Genomic DNA, 15,583 nt, shown 5'->3' with positions numbered 1-15,583 from the left:
AACAGGTAGATGAGGTTAGTTTCCCTCTTTAACAGGTAGATGAGGTTAGTTTCCCTCTTTAACTGGTAGATGAGGTTAGTTTCCCCCTTTAACTGGTAGATGAGGTTAGTTTCCCCCTTTAACAGGTAGATGAGGTTAGTTTCCCCCTTTAACAGGTAGATGAGGTTAGTTTCCCCCTTTAACAGGTAGATGAGGTTAGTTTCCCCTCTAACTGGTAGATGAGGTTAGTTTCCCTCTTTAACTGGTAGATGAGGTTAGTTTCCCTCTTTAACTGGTAGATGAGGTTAGTTTCCCTCTTTAACTGGTAGATGAGGTTAGTTTCCCTCTTTAACTGGTAGATGAGGTTAGTTTCCCTCTTTAACTGGTAGATGAGGTTAGTTTCCCCTCTTTAACAGGTAGATGAGGTTAGTTTCCCTCTTTAACTGGTAGATGAGGTTAGTTTCCCCCTAACAGGTAGATGAGGTTAGTTTCCCTCTAACTGGTAGATGAGGTTAGTTTCCCTCTAACAGGTAGATGAGGTTAGTTTCCCTCTAACTGGTAGATGAGGTTAGTTTCCCTTCTTTAACAGGTAGATGAGGTTAGTTTCCCTCTTTAACTGGTAGATGAGGTTAGTTTCCCTCTTTAACTGGTAGATGAGGTTAGTTTCCCCTCTTTAACAGGTAGATGAGGTTAGTTTCCCTCTTACAGGTAGATGAGGTTAGTTTCCCTCTTACAGGTAGATGAGGTTAGTTTCCCTCTTTAACTGGTAGATGAGGTTAGTTTCCCTCTTTAACAGGTAGATGAGGTTAGTTTCCCTCTAACAGGTAGATGAGGTTAGTTTCCCTCTAACAGGTAGATGAGGTTAGTTTCCCCCTTTAACTGGTAGATGAGGTTAGTTTCCCCTCTTCAACTGGTAGATGAGGTTAGTTTCCCCTCTTCAACTGGTAGATGAGGTTAGTTTCCCTCTTTAACTGGTAGATGAGGTTAGTTTCCCCTCTTTAACAGGTAGATGAGGTTAGTTTCCCTCTAACAGGTAGATGAGGTTAGTTTCCCTCTAACAGGTAGATGAGGTTAGTTTCCCTCTAACAGGTAGATGAGGTTAGTTTCCCTCTTACAGGTAGATGAGGTTAGTTTCCCTCTTTAACAGGTAGATGAGGTTAGTTTCCCCTCTTTAACAGGTAGATGAGGTTAGTTTCCCCTCTTTAACAGGTAGATGAGGTTAGTTTCCCCTCTTTAACTGGTAGATGAGGTTAGTTATCCTCTTTAACTGGTAGATGAGGTTAGTTTCCCCTCTTTAACTGGTAGATGAGGTTAGTTTCCCCTCTTTAACTGGTAGATGAGGTTAGTTTCCCCTCTTTAACAGGTAGATGAGGTTAGTTTCCCCTCTTTAACTGGTAGATGAGGTTAGTTTCCCTCTTTAACAGGTAGATGAGGTTAGTTTCCCCTCTTTAACTGGTAGATGAGGTTAGTTTCCCCTCTTTAACTGGTAGATGAGGTTAGTTTCCCTCTTTAACTGGTAGATGAGATTAGTTCCCCCCTTTAACTGGTAGATGAGGTTAGTTTCCCCTCTTTAACTGGTAGATGAGGTTAGTTTCCCCCTTTACTTTATAAAGCTCTTTGAGCGTCTGAAAAAACACTATCCAAAACATACACGGATGATGGTTGAGGTCAAAGATAATATAACAGTTCGATCTCTCCAGTTCTCTAACATTGTTGTCTGAAATCACATATATTGGAGCAATGAATAAGGGCATACGATTCTGGAATCCGAGACATAGATTTAAGCCAGTCCTAGACAACAAATAACAACAAAAAAAACAAAAACACTTTCAATTAAGATTATCGACTGAGCAGGCTTATTCTGTTGTGCAGGAAGGAAATGTACCCAAGTATTGTACCCACCTAGAACGGTGAGGTTGGCAGCAGCGATGGTGTAGTTGCGTGTTCCTGGTGTGGTGGCTCTACAGAGGTAGACTCCACTATGCCGAGGCTTCAAATTACTGATCAAGAGGTTCCCACTGATGACAAAACACATCAAACTTGACTTGACACATTTTGAAAAACACACTTTTACCTTTAAAAACAAACACCGTAGTGAAACAAAAGAACATTAAAAAAAAACAACAGATGTCTTAAATAATACGAATACAACCACTGATTAAAGTCCAAGCTAAATAGGACGTTCATTAAGGTATTAGTCAGCCACGAACGAAGTACAAACATCCATGGTGTATGTCTGTCTTACCTGCCCAGCACCCTGGCATTGTACACGTCAATGGGTTTACTGTCGGCTCGGCTCCAGGATATGACGGGTCTGGGGTTTCCCGTAGCAATACACTCCAGAACCACGGTGTGGTGGAGGGACACCGTCATATTCTGTGGGCCCGCTATGATCCGGGGCCTCTGACGGGGCTTAGGGCCAACACCTGAAACAGATAAGAGGACCAAGACACATGTCAAGTAAGCATTAAACAACGTTTCTATGTACATTTAATAGAAATATACCGGGAAATGGAGGGGTGATACAGCTGTCCATAGGAGAAATAAACAGATTGCTTCTTTTATTGAATAAATGTGGTGTTGACAGTTTATTCTCAATCACCTGGTTTGATAACGGAGAGCGTTGCCTCGCTGCTCTTGACGCAGTTGCCGATATTGGTGGCCACACAGCGGAACTTCCCAGCATCCTCTAGCTGGACGTTGTGGATCTGGAGAACTCCGTTGGGCAGGACTGTGATTCTAGAGAGACATGGTATAGTAAGTGATAGTTAGTACCAGGACCTGATAGAACAGTATAGTGAAGGTCAGGACCTGACAGAACAGTATAGTGAAGGTCAGGACCTGACAGAACAGTATAGTGAAGGTCAGGACCTGATAGAACAGTATAATGGATGGTGAACCTGATAGAACAGTATAGTGAAGGTCAGGACCTGATGGAACAGTATAGTGAAGGTCAGGACCTGATGGAACAGTATAGTGAAGGTCAGGACCTGATGGAACAGTATAGTGAAGGTCAGGACCTGATGGAACAGTATAGTGAAGGTCAGGACCTGATGGAACAGTATAGTGAAGGTCAGGACCTGATGGAACAGTATAGTGAAGGTCAGGACCTGATGGAACAGTATAGTGAAGGTCAGGACCTGATGGAACAGTATAGTGAAGGTCAGGACCTGATGGAACAGTATAGTGAAGGTCAGGACCTGATGGAACAGTATAGTGAAGGTCAGGACCTGATGGAACAGTATAGTGAAGGTCAGGACCTGATGGAACAGTATAGTGAAGGTCAGGACCTGATGGAACAGTATAGTGAAGGTCAGGACCTGATGGAACAGTATAGTGAAGGTCAGGACCTGATGGAACAGTATAGTGAAGGTCAGGACCTGATGGAACAGTATAGTGAAGGTCAGGACCTGATGGAACAGTATAGTGAAGGTCAGGACCTGATATAACGGTATAGTGAAGGTCAGGACCTGATAGAACAGTATAAACACAAACCCCAAAAAGCGATGAGATTCAAGTAAAATCAAGAGACAAATGCGGTCTTGTATATTGAATTGTATCATAACATAAACAACAGGTAACATATCAATACCATACTAGTATGATTAGAATTTTTTTTTTTAAACTACACAGCTATGAGTGGAATGACAAATGCTTCTTGACCCCAGCTCGTGTAAGTAAGCATGTTCCAGCTGCAGACCCTAAACATCGCTTGTAGAACCTTTCACATGAAAACACATTTTGCCCCCCGATATTCATTTTAGTCATTTAGCAGACGCTCTTATCCAGAGCGACTTACAGTAGTGAATGCATACATTTCAGACATTTTTTTCCCCCCGTACTGGTCCCCCGTGGGAATCGAACCCACAACCCTGGCGTTGCAAACACCGTTGCAAACACCATGCTCTACTAACTGAGCCACACGGGACCACAGGACTGTACCTGTCTGTCTCCAGCCGTAGTGTGCTTTGGTCTAGCTCCCAGGTCACGCTGGCAGGAGGGTTAGAGGTCACCTGACAGGTGAACCTGGCCACGGAACCCTCAGTCACCTCCAAAAGCACGGGATTCACCACGAACGGTGAGACATCTGGAACACACAATGAAAGACCAATTACCTACGGGACACAACACACAGACTGGTCAAAGGAAGCAGTGGTTACTCAACGTAAGACTAAATGTGTAACAAATAATGTCGTTGTGTTGAAGGAAGGACCAATACGCAGCGGGAATGTGGATACTCATCTTTTTAATAAAACACGAGTAAATCATCCACAGGAAGAAAAAAAAAACTATACTCACGACACGAACAGTGTGGCAGGCTAAACAAAGCAGTGCTCACAAACAACTACCCACAACCACAAAGAAAAACACACACCTGTTTATAGGACTCCTAATCAGAGGCAACTAGCAACACCTGCCTCCAATTGAGAGTCCAGCACCCAAGCTACACATAGAAAACCTACACACAACACAAACCCTCTGCCACATCCTGACCAAAACTAATACAATTACTCCCTCTGCTGGTCAGGACGTGACAGTACCCCCCCTAAAGGTGCAGACCCCGACTGCACCTAAAAGAAAAGACAAAAACCCCCAAACAACAAAAAATATCCCCCTAAACTAAAGGGAGGGAAGGGAGGGTGGCTGCCGTAAACGACGGCACTGTGCTACACCCCCCCTCCCCAACCCACCTATATAGCAGGCGGCTCAGGTGCGGGACGTGGACCTCGCTCCACCTTCGGCGTCGCCCACTTAGGTGGCGCCGATGGCTGCGCCGGGCAGACGGGCCACTCTGGCTGACCCGGGCAGGCGGGCCACTCGGGCTGGGCCGGAGGACAGGCGGGCCACTCGGGCTGGGCCGGAGGACAGGAGGGCCACTCGGGCTGGGCCGGAGGACAGGCGGGCCACTCGGGCTGGGCCGGAGGACAGGCGGGCCACTCAGGCTGGGCCGGAGGACAGGAGGGCCACTCGGGCTGGGCCGGAGGACAGGCGGGCCACTCGGGCTGCGCATACCGGGCTGAAAATACCAGGCCTCACCACAGCACCTACCCCAAAGCACAGGACCTGTCCAGTCTGTTTCTGTCCAAAAAGCGTACGGGGAGCTGGCCTGGGTCTCCAACCTCGCCCCGCCAAACAGCCCTTGTGCCCCCCCAAATTTTTTTATTGGGGCTGCCTCTCGGGCTCCCTTACCCGCCGTGTTCCCCAGTCCTCGCCAGAATTCCTCCGCTGCTTGGTCCTGGTATGGTGGGTAGTTCTGTCACAAATAATGTCGTTATGTTGAAGGGAGGACCAATACGCAGCGGGAATGTGGATACTCATCTTTTTAATAAAACACGAGTAAAGCATCCACAGGAAGAAAAAAATATATATACTCACGACACGAACAGTGTGGCAGGATAAACAAAGCAGTGCTCACAAACAACTACCCACAACCACAAAGAAAAACACACACCTGTTTATAGGACTCCTAATCAGAGGCAACTAGAAACACCTGCCTCCAATTGAGAGTCCAGCACCCAACCTACACATAGAAAACCTACCTAGAACCTACACACAACACAAACCCTCTGCCACATCCTGACCAAAACTAATACAATTACTCCCTCTGCTGGTCAGGACGTGACAAAATGTATTTCTGCCCAACGAGGCTCAATGTATTTCTACCCAACGAGGCTCAATGTATTTCTACCCAACGAGGCTCAATGTATTTCTACCCAACGAGGCTCAATGTATTTCTACCCAACGAGGCTCAATGTGTTTCTACCCAACGAGGTTCAATGTATTTCTACCCAACGAGGCTCAATGTATTTCTACCCACGAGGCTCAATGTATTTCTACCCACGAGGCTCAATGTATTTCTACCCACGAGGCTCAATATATTTCTACCCACGAGGCTCAATGTATTTCTGCCCAACGAGGCTCAATGTATTTCTGCCCAACGAGGCTCAATGTATTTCTGCCCAACGAGGCTCAATGTATTTCTGCCCAACGAGGCTCAATGTATTTCTGCCCAACGAGGCTCAATGTATTTCTACCCACGAGGCTCAATGTATTTCTGCCCACGAGGCTCAATGTATTTCTGCCCACGAGGCTCAATGTATTTCTGCCCACGAGGCTCAATGTATTTCTACCAACGAGGCTCAATGTATTTCTACCAACGAGGCTCAATGTATTTCTACCCAACGAGGCTCAATGTATTTCTACCCAACGAGGCTCAATGTATTTCTACCCACGAGGCTCAATGTATTTCTACCAACGAGGCTCAATGTATTTCTGCCCACGAGGCTCAATGTATTTCTGCCCACGAGGCTCAATGTATTTCTGCCCACGAGGCTCAATGTATTTCTACCCAACGAGGCTCAATGTATTTCTGCCCACGAGGCTCAATGTATTTCTACCAACGAGGCTCAATGTATTTCTGCCCCACGAGGCTCAATGTATTTCTACCCAACGAGGCTCAATGTTCTAAACTGCCCTTAGAACATGGCTGAACTCCAATCTGATGATAGGCAGTCATGTATGTATAGAATAACTAGGGAGTTTATGAATTCTAGATGCAAATTGGTGCAACATATTCAAATGTATTTATTTACTTAACCTTTAAGTCCAGGTGAGGCGTTAAAAACAATGACGCTGGAAGGGTCTGTAGGCCTAACCATCTAAAACGTTTCTCTGATGAACTTGTTATCAACTGTTGATTTCAACAACTTTGCTTGTGAATTTGAATATTCAGCTTTCAATCTAATTGTTTGAAGATACGAGGTCAAGCAAGTCAAATCCTGACGTTGATAAATGTGATCTGAACCCATGAGGGAGTTTGATACATCCCAGCCACCATGTTCTTGTCTTTGAGCCAATCAGCTGTGCAGCTGGTCAGCTGGCCGGATCAATAGACCAATCAATAGATCAATGGGAGAATGGCATTGAATGATGATTGGTCATAAATTAACACGAATCAATGGGCTTGCTCTCAGGAGATAAGGCTGTAAGACTGCAGATAGATGAAGAAGGAGGCGGAGGAGGAAGAGGAGGAAGAGGAGAAATATAAATAATTAAAGTATGATAATGATTCAATAACGAAACACTAGAAGGATCTGTCTGTCTGACCATTCAGTACATAATACAAACCCAATGTGTCATTGGAAAACAACAGAAACTAATGTAGTGTCCATTTGAGTCAGGATGGCCGAGTGATGAGCCCAGCCACGTCCTGCAATTAACTATGAATCTTTTCCATAAGCATACACTAAAACTCAACACAAATCCACTGTAAACATAAAGGTACCATAGGCAATATGTTTACCCTTCAATATGAGGGTTTTTTAGTGATAACACATCTGACCCTTCCCCCCTCAGTCACAGGACCAGGTCAATACCATGTTAAAGACCCCAGTCACAGGACCAGGTCAATACCATGTTAAAGACCCCACAGGACCAGGTCAATACCATGTTAAAGACCCCACAGGACCAGGTTAATACCATGTTAAAGACCCCAGTCACAGGACCAGGTCAATACCATGTTAAAGACCCCAGTCACAGGACCAGGTCAATACCATGTTAAAGACCCCAGTCACAGGACCAGGTCAATACCATGTTAAAGACCACAGGACCAGGTCAATACCATGTTAAAGACCCCAGGACCAGGTCAATACCATGTTAAAGACCCCAGGACCAGGTCAATACCATGTTAAAGACCACAGTCACATGACAATACCGTGTTAAAGACCCAAGTCACAGGACCAGGTCAATACCATGTTAAAGACCCCAGTCACAGGACCAGGTCAATACCATGTTAAAGACCACAGTCACAGGACCAGGTCAATACCATGTTAAAGACCACAGTCACATGACAATATCGTGTTAAAGACCCCAGTCACAGGACCAGGTCAATACCATGTTAAAGACCCCAGTCACAGGACCAGGTCAATACCATGTTAAAAACCCCAGTCACAGGACCAGGTCAATACCATGTTAAAGACCCCAGGACCAGGTCAATACCATGTTAAAGACTACAGTCACATGACAATACCGTGTTAAAGACCCCAGTCACAGGACCAGGTCAATACCATGTTAAAAACCCCAGTCACAGGACCAGGTCAATACCATGTTAAAGACCCCAGTCACAGGACCAGGTCAATACCATGTTAAAGACCCCAGTCACAGGACCAGGTCAATACCATGTTAAAGACCACAGGACCAGGTCAATACCATGTTAAAAACCCCAGTCACAGGACCAGGTCAATACCATGTTAAAGACCCCAGTCACAGGACCAGGTCAATACCATGTTAAAGACCCCAGTCACAGGACCAGGTCAATACCATGTTAAAGACCCCAGTCACAGGACCAGGTCAATACCATGTTAAAGACCCCAGTCACAGGACCAGGTCAATACCATGTTAAAGACCCCAGGACCAGGTCAATACCATGTTAAAGACCCCAGTCACATGACCAGGTCAATACCATGTTAAAGACCACAGGACCAGGTCAATACCATGTTAAAGACCCCCAGTCACAGAAAATCAACGACTAGTTTCTCCTATTAAAGTCAACATAAAACTGTTGCTCTAAAGCAGGCTTGAATTAAAGATATTTCCTATTTAATTTGAAGCCTAATAAGGACAACAATATTGTACACAAATAAAAGCTAAACCTAATGTGGAGAAGGTCATCCTTGTCCTGGATTGGATAGAAAAGCAATAAAATGGCTGCCTTCCCCATTGCATATGATAATCAACTAAATATCTTATAAAAAAAATAAATGTTAAGGGCCTCCCGAGTGGTGTAGCGGTCTAAGGTACTGCATCGCAGTGCTTGAGGCGTCACTACAGACCTGGGTTCGATCCCAGGCTGTGTCACAACCGGCTGTGACTGGGAGTCCCATAGGGACCCAGCATCGTCCGGGTTAGGGGAGGGTTTGGCCAGGGGGGGGCTTTACTTGGCTCATCGCGCTCTAGCGACTCCTTGTGGCGGGCCGTGCTCTTGCAAGCTGACTTCAGTCATCAGTTGAACGGTGTTTCCTCCGACACATTATTGGTGCTGCTGGCGTCCATGTTAAGAAGCGCAGTTTGGCCTGTCATGTTTCGGGGGACGCATGACCTCGACCTTCCCCCTCTCCCCCGAGCACGTTGAGGAGTTGCAGCGATGAGACAAGATCGTAATTGGATCGAAATTGGGAAGAAAAGGGGGGGGTGTAAAACATCTTGAAAACAATGGTCCTCACCACCCAGAGCCAACTACCCTGGGGCCTGCTAAGATGATCTAAATCTAGATCTATGGGTAAGAGGCCAGGCCATCGTCTCTGACGGGGGGTTTCTGCCAGTGGTTGGAGTCAGCCATGTTGAGGGGCGTGGCCTGGGCAGCAGACTACTCCACTAATATGGTCAGCCCAGACTAGCTTTGTCGTAAACAGCTGATCAATGGACAGGTCAGACTGCACAAAGGTTCCCTTAAAAGAGGTCAGGGTTCAAACCCAGCCTCCCCCCTGTCCATCCAATTTCAGCTCAAATTGGGGGGGAAACCCGGTCGGATCGAAGACTGTTATCGGTCTGGTCAGCTATTGTCTACCAAAAAAAATAAAAAATGGGACATGTTGGGACTTGTTTTTTTTTTGTTAGTTGTTTTGTATTAGAATATGAAACGATGTTGCTGCAGTATGACTGGCAAGATGAGGAAGTAGTGTGATGTCATAGAGCATGTGACATCAGCGGTATAACACTGACTGTTATCAAACTGAAATCAGACATAATAATAAGCATCACAGAACTCTTTTTTTCAGACGTTTTGATAGTATAACCTAGTCAACCTGCATGACAGATCGGGCCTAGTCTATACATCCGTAGAACAATAGGAGTTGCCCTTGACAATGATAGTGAGTGTGGGAGAGGTCAGCGACTGGAGAGCCACTGAAAGGACGAACGGACTAGTGAAAGGACAGAGGACAGCAGGACAGGGCAACCCCCCCCCCAGGCCCAGCACAGAGCTCAGAGCAGGCCAGGCCAGGCGGTGACATCACAAAGCCTTTCCCATGCAACCTTTGACCTCTCTGGGCCTCTGGGACCGATGGGGAGCGGGCAGAGAGAAAGAGAGATGCCCCTCCTCCAACTTAAGCCTCCCCAGCCTCCATACAGCTGGACAAAACCTTTAACCCTTTAGGGGCCACGCTCATCATTGCCAGATCTAACAACTATTATCAAAACTTACAATAAACTACGAAACATTGATATTGGTGTTGCTTTTGATAAACAAGGAATATGTGAAACTTATAATACCCCCCCCCCCATCCATAAATGATGTCCTACAGGAAAATATTTTAAAAATATCCTTCCCAAAAGATAAACCAGACTAAACTAAAGCCAGCCCCTGTGGTTTTGTGTCTAAGAACTGGCCTGGTGATGCTAAATAGACCATAGATCTGGACAGATGTCCTGTCCACTGAGATGTGGACAAACTAATGCCCTGCAACAGAGTCTATTCTTTAGGGCCAGTCAGGAACAGTCAGGGCCATTAAGGAACAGTCAGGGCTAGCCAGGGACAGTCAGGAACCATCAGGGCCATTAAGGAACAGTCAGGGCCATTAAGGAACAGTCAGGGCCATTAAGGAACAGTCAGGGACAGTCAGGGACAGTCAGGGCTAGCCAGGGACAGCCAGGGACAGCCAGGGACAGCCAGGGACAGTCAGGGACCGTCAGGGCCATTAAGGAACCGTCAGGGCCATTAAGGAACAGTCAGGGCCATTAAGGAACAGTCAGGGCTAGCCAGGGACAGTCAGGAACCGTCAGGGCCATTAAGGAACCGTCAGGGCCATTAAGGAACAGTCAGGGCCATTAAGGAACAGTCAGGGACAGTCAGGGACAGTCAGGGCTAGCCAGGGACAGTCAGGGACAGTCAGGGCTAGCCAGGGACAGCCAGGGACAGCCAGGGACAGCCAGGGACAGTCAGGGACCGTCAGGGCTAGCCAGGGACAGCCAGGGACAGCCAGGGACAGTCAGGAACCGTCAGGAACCGTCAGGGACAGTCAGGAACCGTCAGGGACAGTCAGGGACAGTCAGGGACAGCCAGGGACCGTCAGGAACCGTCAGGAACCGTCAGGGACAGTCAGGGACAGTCAGGGACAGTCAGGGACAGCCAGGGACAGCCAGGGACAGTCAGGGATCGTCAGGAATAGTCAGGGACAGTCAGACAAAGGGCTAAAAGTGACAGACAATCACACAGAGAGAGCACTGGTCTACACTGACAATGAACCAACACAAGAACACTGCAGACTGACTGATCCCATTTTCCAGGAAATTGTGTGTGTGTGTGAAAGTGTGTAGGCCTGTGTGTGTGCGTGTTTCCATATTACTTTTCCTAAATTACACATATAACCTATTAACCTGAGTATTTAATTATCTTTCAGACTGTCCATCAGTACTTAATTGATCTTTCAAAGTGTTTATTCTTTTATAACTCCAAGTCTATAACTCCACAAGATGCTTTTACCACCAATAAGGAGAGGCCTGTTCACTCCCTGAAACACTGGACAACTTCTAATGACATGGAAACTTTACTGAGGAAATCTTTAGAGAACTTTTCTCAATAACGTGTTTGTGTGTGTGTCAGTACAAATGTTGTTGTTCTATAGCATTCTACATACAACCTGCAATGATGTGTTTGATACAGCTTTAAGCGGTGTATATACACAATGTATGCTTTCCAGTGACACATTGTATTTACCTCATGATCCACATACTTACTTGTGATTGTCAGTTTGGATCTTTGGCTTAATATGGCTCCATATCTATTCTGAGAGAGGCATTGATAGAACCCTTTGTCTGACTCTTCTCCGTCTCTCCTGACCTCGGGTATGTACAGTGATCCGTTGGCCAGGATCCGTAGCCGGCCACTCTCCGTAACCCTGACTCCATTCCTCAGCCATCTGATGGTGATGGGAGGCTGTCCGTGGGCCACGCAGTCCAAGACCACTGGATCCCTGGTTATTACTACAACATCACTGGGTTCTGTGATGAAGGAGAGCTCACTGAAACAAAAAACACCTGGAAATGGAAAAGAGATGGGGACCGTTAATGAGATGGAAGAAGGGATGGAGGGAGGGATGGAGAGGAAGGCATTGATATGTTAGGCCTGTCCTGTCAGGTATGTGGGACTCTATCGGGGCTCTTATGTATTGCGCAATACTTGCATGGTTATCATAGCAGTGTATTATAGCAGTGTATAGCTTTTAGTGTAACGTTCTCTACCTATTCACGTATTTCCTGATAAATAGATCACAAATAGAAGGAAAAAAGAAATAACTCAGATATAGAGCATAGCCTAGTTATTGCTCAGGTTACTTAGTACACAATACAGTGTTGATGAAACCAACAAAAGAAACTAAATTGTCAGTTTGAATTGGGGAAAAATGAGTTATTTTGAATGCAAGGTTCTGGTCCATGCAGGAATTAACAACTGGACACCGGCCAAAACAATCACCGCCACTCAAGTCAGTCACTCTATTCCTCTAAACGTAATGTAATCATAGCATTTTACAAAGGAATATTAACTTTTTTGTTTCTCCCTTTTATCATTATAAACTATATTTTTCTCGTGCATCCTTTTTTTTGCCCGATATATTATCCGCCCCGAAAGGTTGTGGCTACATTATGTGGTCGTCCAGTCTGGTACGGTTTATGTCTGGTCACACACACGGACCTCAAACTCTCTTGCAGTTAGTTGCAAAGAACTACTGACACAGAAAAGATAAGAGGAAGAAAACAATTTACTTCACCTGATAGTTGATTAAACAACACAAAACACAGCAAACAATGCTGGTATAGATTCCTTTTGAAAATCGCCATTTATTCCGATTGTTCTGTCATTCTATAAAGGAGGACCGCCGTTGCCCATCGTGCTGCGAGCCTCCCCAAATGACGCATGACACCGGTGCTGCAACATCTCCTGAGACCGACTCCGGCTGAGAGCCCTCCCTCCTGACGGCGCATGCGCTTCTTCAGCCATGCTTTAATCGAGGGGCGCGTGTAGTTTGTTTCTAAACCTGCAAAATTCCCTCTGCCAACAAAATATGGGTGTATGTGCAGTATGTGCGGTCATGAAATTTCCTCAGCTGGTGGTTGTCAAGCAAATAAATGTTGGTCTCACGGTAGCTGACCGTTATTAACTAACATCAACACATTTAGCATCTCCTGGCTTCCACACACAGCCTACAAGCCACCAATGCAGACCTTTGGAACATCTACATTTTATAAAGTCCTAATAAATCCATGTAATATAGCCTACACCTTCACAATAAATCCATTATTTATTTTAGACAGGTCTAAAGAAGCATGATATGAGGAAAATGTAGTCTATTTCAGAAGAACAGAATAGCATCCTCTGAGTTGTCCTTATGTTAGGTCCTGATCTGGCTATGCCATATGGTTGTGGTTCTACACTAGTTAATTTAACAGACAAGATTTGCTTAGACTTCCATGGTATTATTTTACATTATTTTATAGTATGAAGAATACATTTGAGTAAAGCTGAATAAAATATAAATATTTTCTCCAAATGATTTGATTTGAGGCTATTCTGTGTTGAACAGTTAACAAAGAAATAGGTACTCCTATATGCTTAATTTAGAGTTATTTATGTAACTTTAATTGTTTTATAAACGTTGGGCTGCTAAACAGTGCATTCGGAAAGTATTCAGACCCCTTGACTTTTTCCACATTTTATTACGTTACAGCCAGGGGCGGAAATCCCGGGGGGGACGGGGGGGGGGACGACCCCCCCATCCTGGGAAAAATATGATTTGTCCCCCCCAATATATCACTGAAACATAACTATGTAATTTAAATAATATTAATAATACGCAATGAAAGCAATTGTGCTGATTATAGACACTTAATAGCGCGTTTTTAAGTTTCAAAAGATTGCGACCCCCCCACCCTTTGCCTCACAATGGTTTGATCCACTGCCAGTTCCTTAGTTGGCAAGGTAACAGAGGGGTCGTGTCTACTGTCTGAAAGGCACTCAATGCACGTAACTGACGTGAGGTTAATCCAGTCAATCGCGCCATAGCAATGTTTTGTTTTATGTTGGCAGGGTTCACACACACACACACACTAGCTGAATATGCAGAGCTAGCGCGCAAATATTAACTATTAAGCTAGCTAGTACCTATTCCATTTATGTGGCATCGTCAAAGATGGAATCTTTGCTATCGTCAATTTATTCCAAGATCAGCATGCAGATGATGTAAGTTAGTGCTTCAAAGTCCCTGTGATAAGGTTAGCGATAAACTGAAGTCCAAACTGAATAGAACTACACTCTCTTCTACCATTGTCTTAAATATATTTAATGGTCTCGTTGCAAAAGCTAAATTGTCGCAAGGGAACTTTTATTTATTTATTTTATTTCACCTTTATTTAACCCGGGTAGCAAAGATTATAGCAAACACCACTGAAACTGAGTTGGTGCTCGCTAGCTTTGCAAATTCAGCTATTGTTGGAAGCCAGCCAATATGAAACAAACTATTAAAATTACAAAAGGTTGCAGCATATGTTGTGTAAATGGTGAATGGTAAAACTCATACAGCTGTCAACTCGTCATTTTAATCCGTTTCACATTTGCTAGCTACCTTTTAGATCGAAGCCCAAATAGAATGATAAAAGATAAGATGATAGAAGCCCATCTCCTACTGTAAATAACCTACACACTGTGTGTGTGTGTAGCCAGCCAGCCAGCCAGGTAGAAAAATGGCAGAAAAATAAAAGACAGACATCAGAGTATTTTTCAGTACACCAAAACGCATAGTAAGAACCCTAGTAGCCTAATATCTCAAAGACTAGTTGATAAAATGTTCATAAGAAAGAAATTAAATTCTAATGGAAATGTTTCACAATGATGTCATTAGGCAGAGCAGGCAACAGATGGCACACAGACAGCAGAGTTGGGGACAGATATACAGGGACAGACTGGCAGTGACAGGGAATCTCAGGTAAGTTTGTTGAGTCTTTGTTTGGCAACATTATGAAAGGTTCTAAAAAAATTTGACTTGTAAAATAGGAACATAATTGGAAAATGCCATGGATACCCGCACTCTCAACTTAAACTGGTGACTGAACTAAGATTTGTTAAAGGCAATGGTATTGCTGTTGTGATTAGTTGTGTAGTTTTGGGTACCGGTAGTTAGGAGTACGGCAAACACCTTATTTCTTTGGTTCCTCAATATACATTTACCATATTACAATGTAGGCTATGTGTTACAGCACTACTTTTGGTGTCCCCCTCAGGAATTGCTCTTGAGAAAATTTAATGTAATTGTCCCCTCCAAAGTTGATATCAGATTTTCGCCCCTGGTTACAGCCTTATTCTAAAACAGATTGAATAGTTTTTTTCCTTATCAATCTACACACAATACCCCATAATGACATCACAATACCCCATAATGACATCACAATACCCCATAATGACAAACCAAAATTCTCCAAAAGTCTCCAAAAAAAGGACGTTTCTTATGCTGTGCATCATTCACGAGTGATAGGCTAATATTGTCACCCATCACACTATTATTGATTTAATCTTGTCTTTATTTTCTTGCCAGCCAGGAAGATAGGCTATACTCCT

The 15,583-nt window shown here is 44.7% G+C and overlaps 1 protein-coding gene across 2 annotated transcripts in view; it reads right to left on the bottom strand.

Annotated features, from left to right (window-relative positions):
* LOC106561776 (protogenin B) overlaps positions 1–12,888 on the bottom strand; it is a 62,065-nt gene extending 49,177 nt beyond the window's left edge. For both annotated transcript variants that reach the window (XR_006757115.1, XM_045688632.1), the window contains exons 1-6: positions 12,744–12,888; positions 11,713–12,012; positions 3,922–4,066; positions 2,582–2,718; positions 2,225–2,405; positions 1,882–1,997 (exon numbers count right to left, since the gene is read on the bottom strand). Coding sequence is in view for 1 of the 2 variants with exons in the window: in XM_045688632.1 (XP_045544588.1) it covers positions 1,882–1,997; positions 2,225–2,405; positions 2,582–2,718; positions 3,922–4,066; positions 11,713–12,012; positions 12,744–12,813 (949 nt within the window). In the remaining variant the exon portion in view is untranslated. The remainder of the gene's footprint in view (positions 1–1,881; positions 1,998–2,224; positions 2,406–2,581; positions 2,719–3,921; positions 4,067–11,712; positions 12,013–12,743) is intronic.
* Positions 12,889–15,583: the final 2,695 nt, after the last annotated feature.

Source organism: Salmo salar, chromosome ssa10 (assembly GCF_905237065.1).
Source record: "Salmo salar chromosome ssa10, Ssal_v3.1, whole genome shotgun sequence".
Taxonomy (NCBI): domain Eukaryota; kingdom Metazoa; phylum Chordata; class Actinopteri; order Salmoniformes; family Salmonidae; genus Salmo; species Salmo salar.
This window is presented reverse-complemented; position numbering and strand designations above follow the sequence as displayed.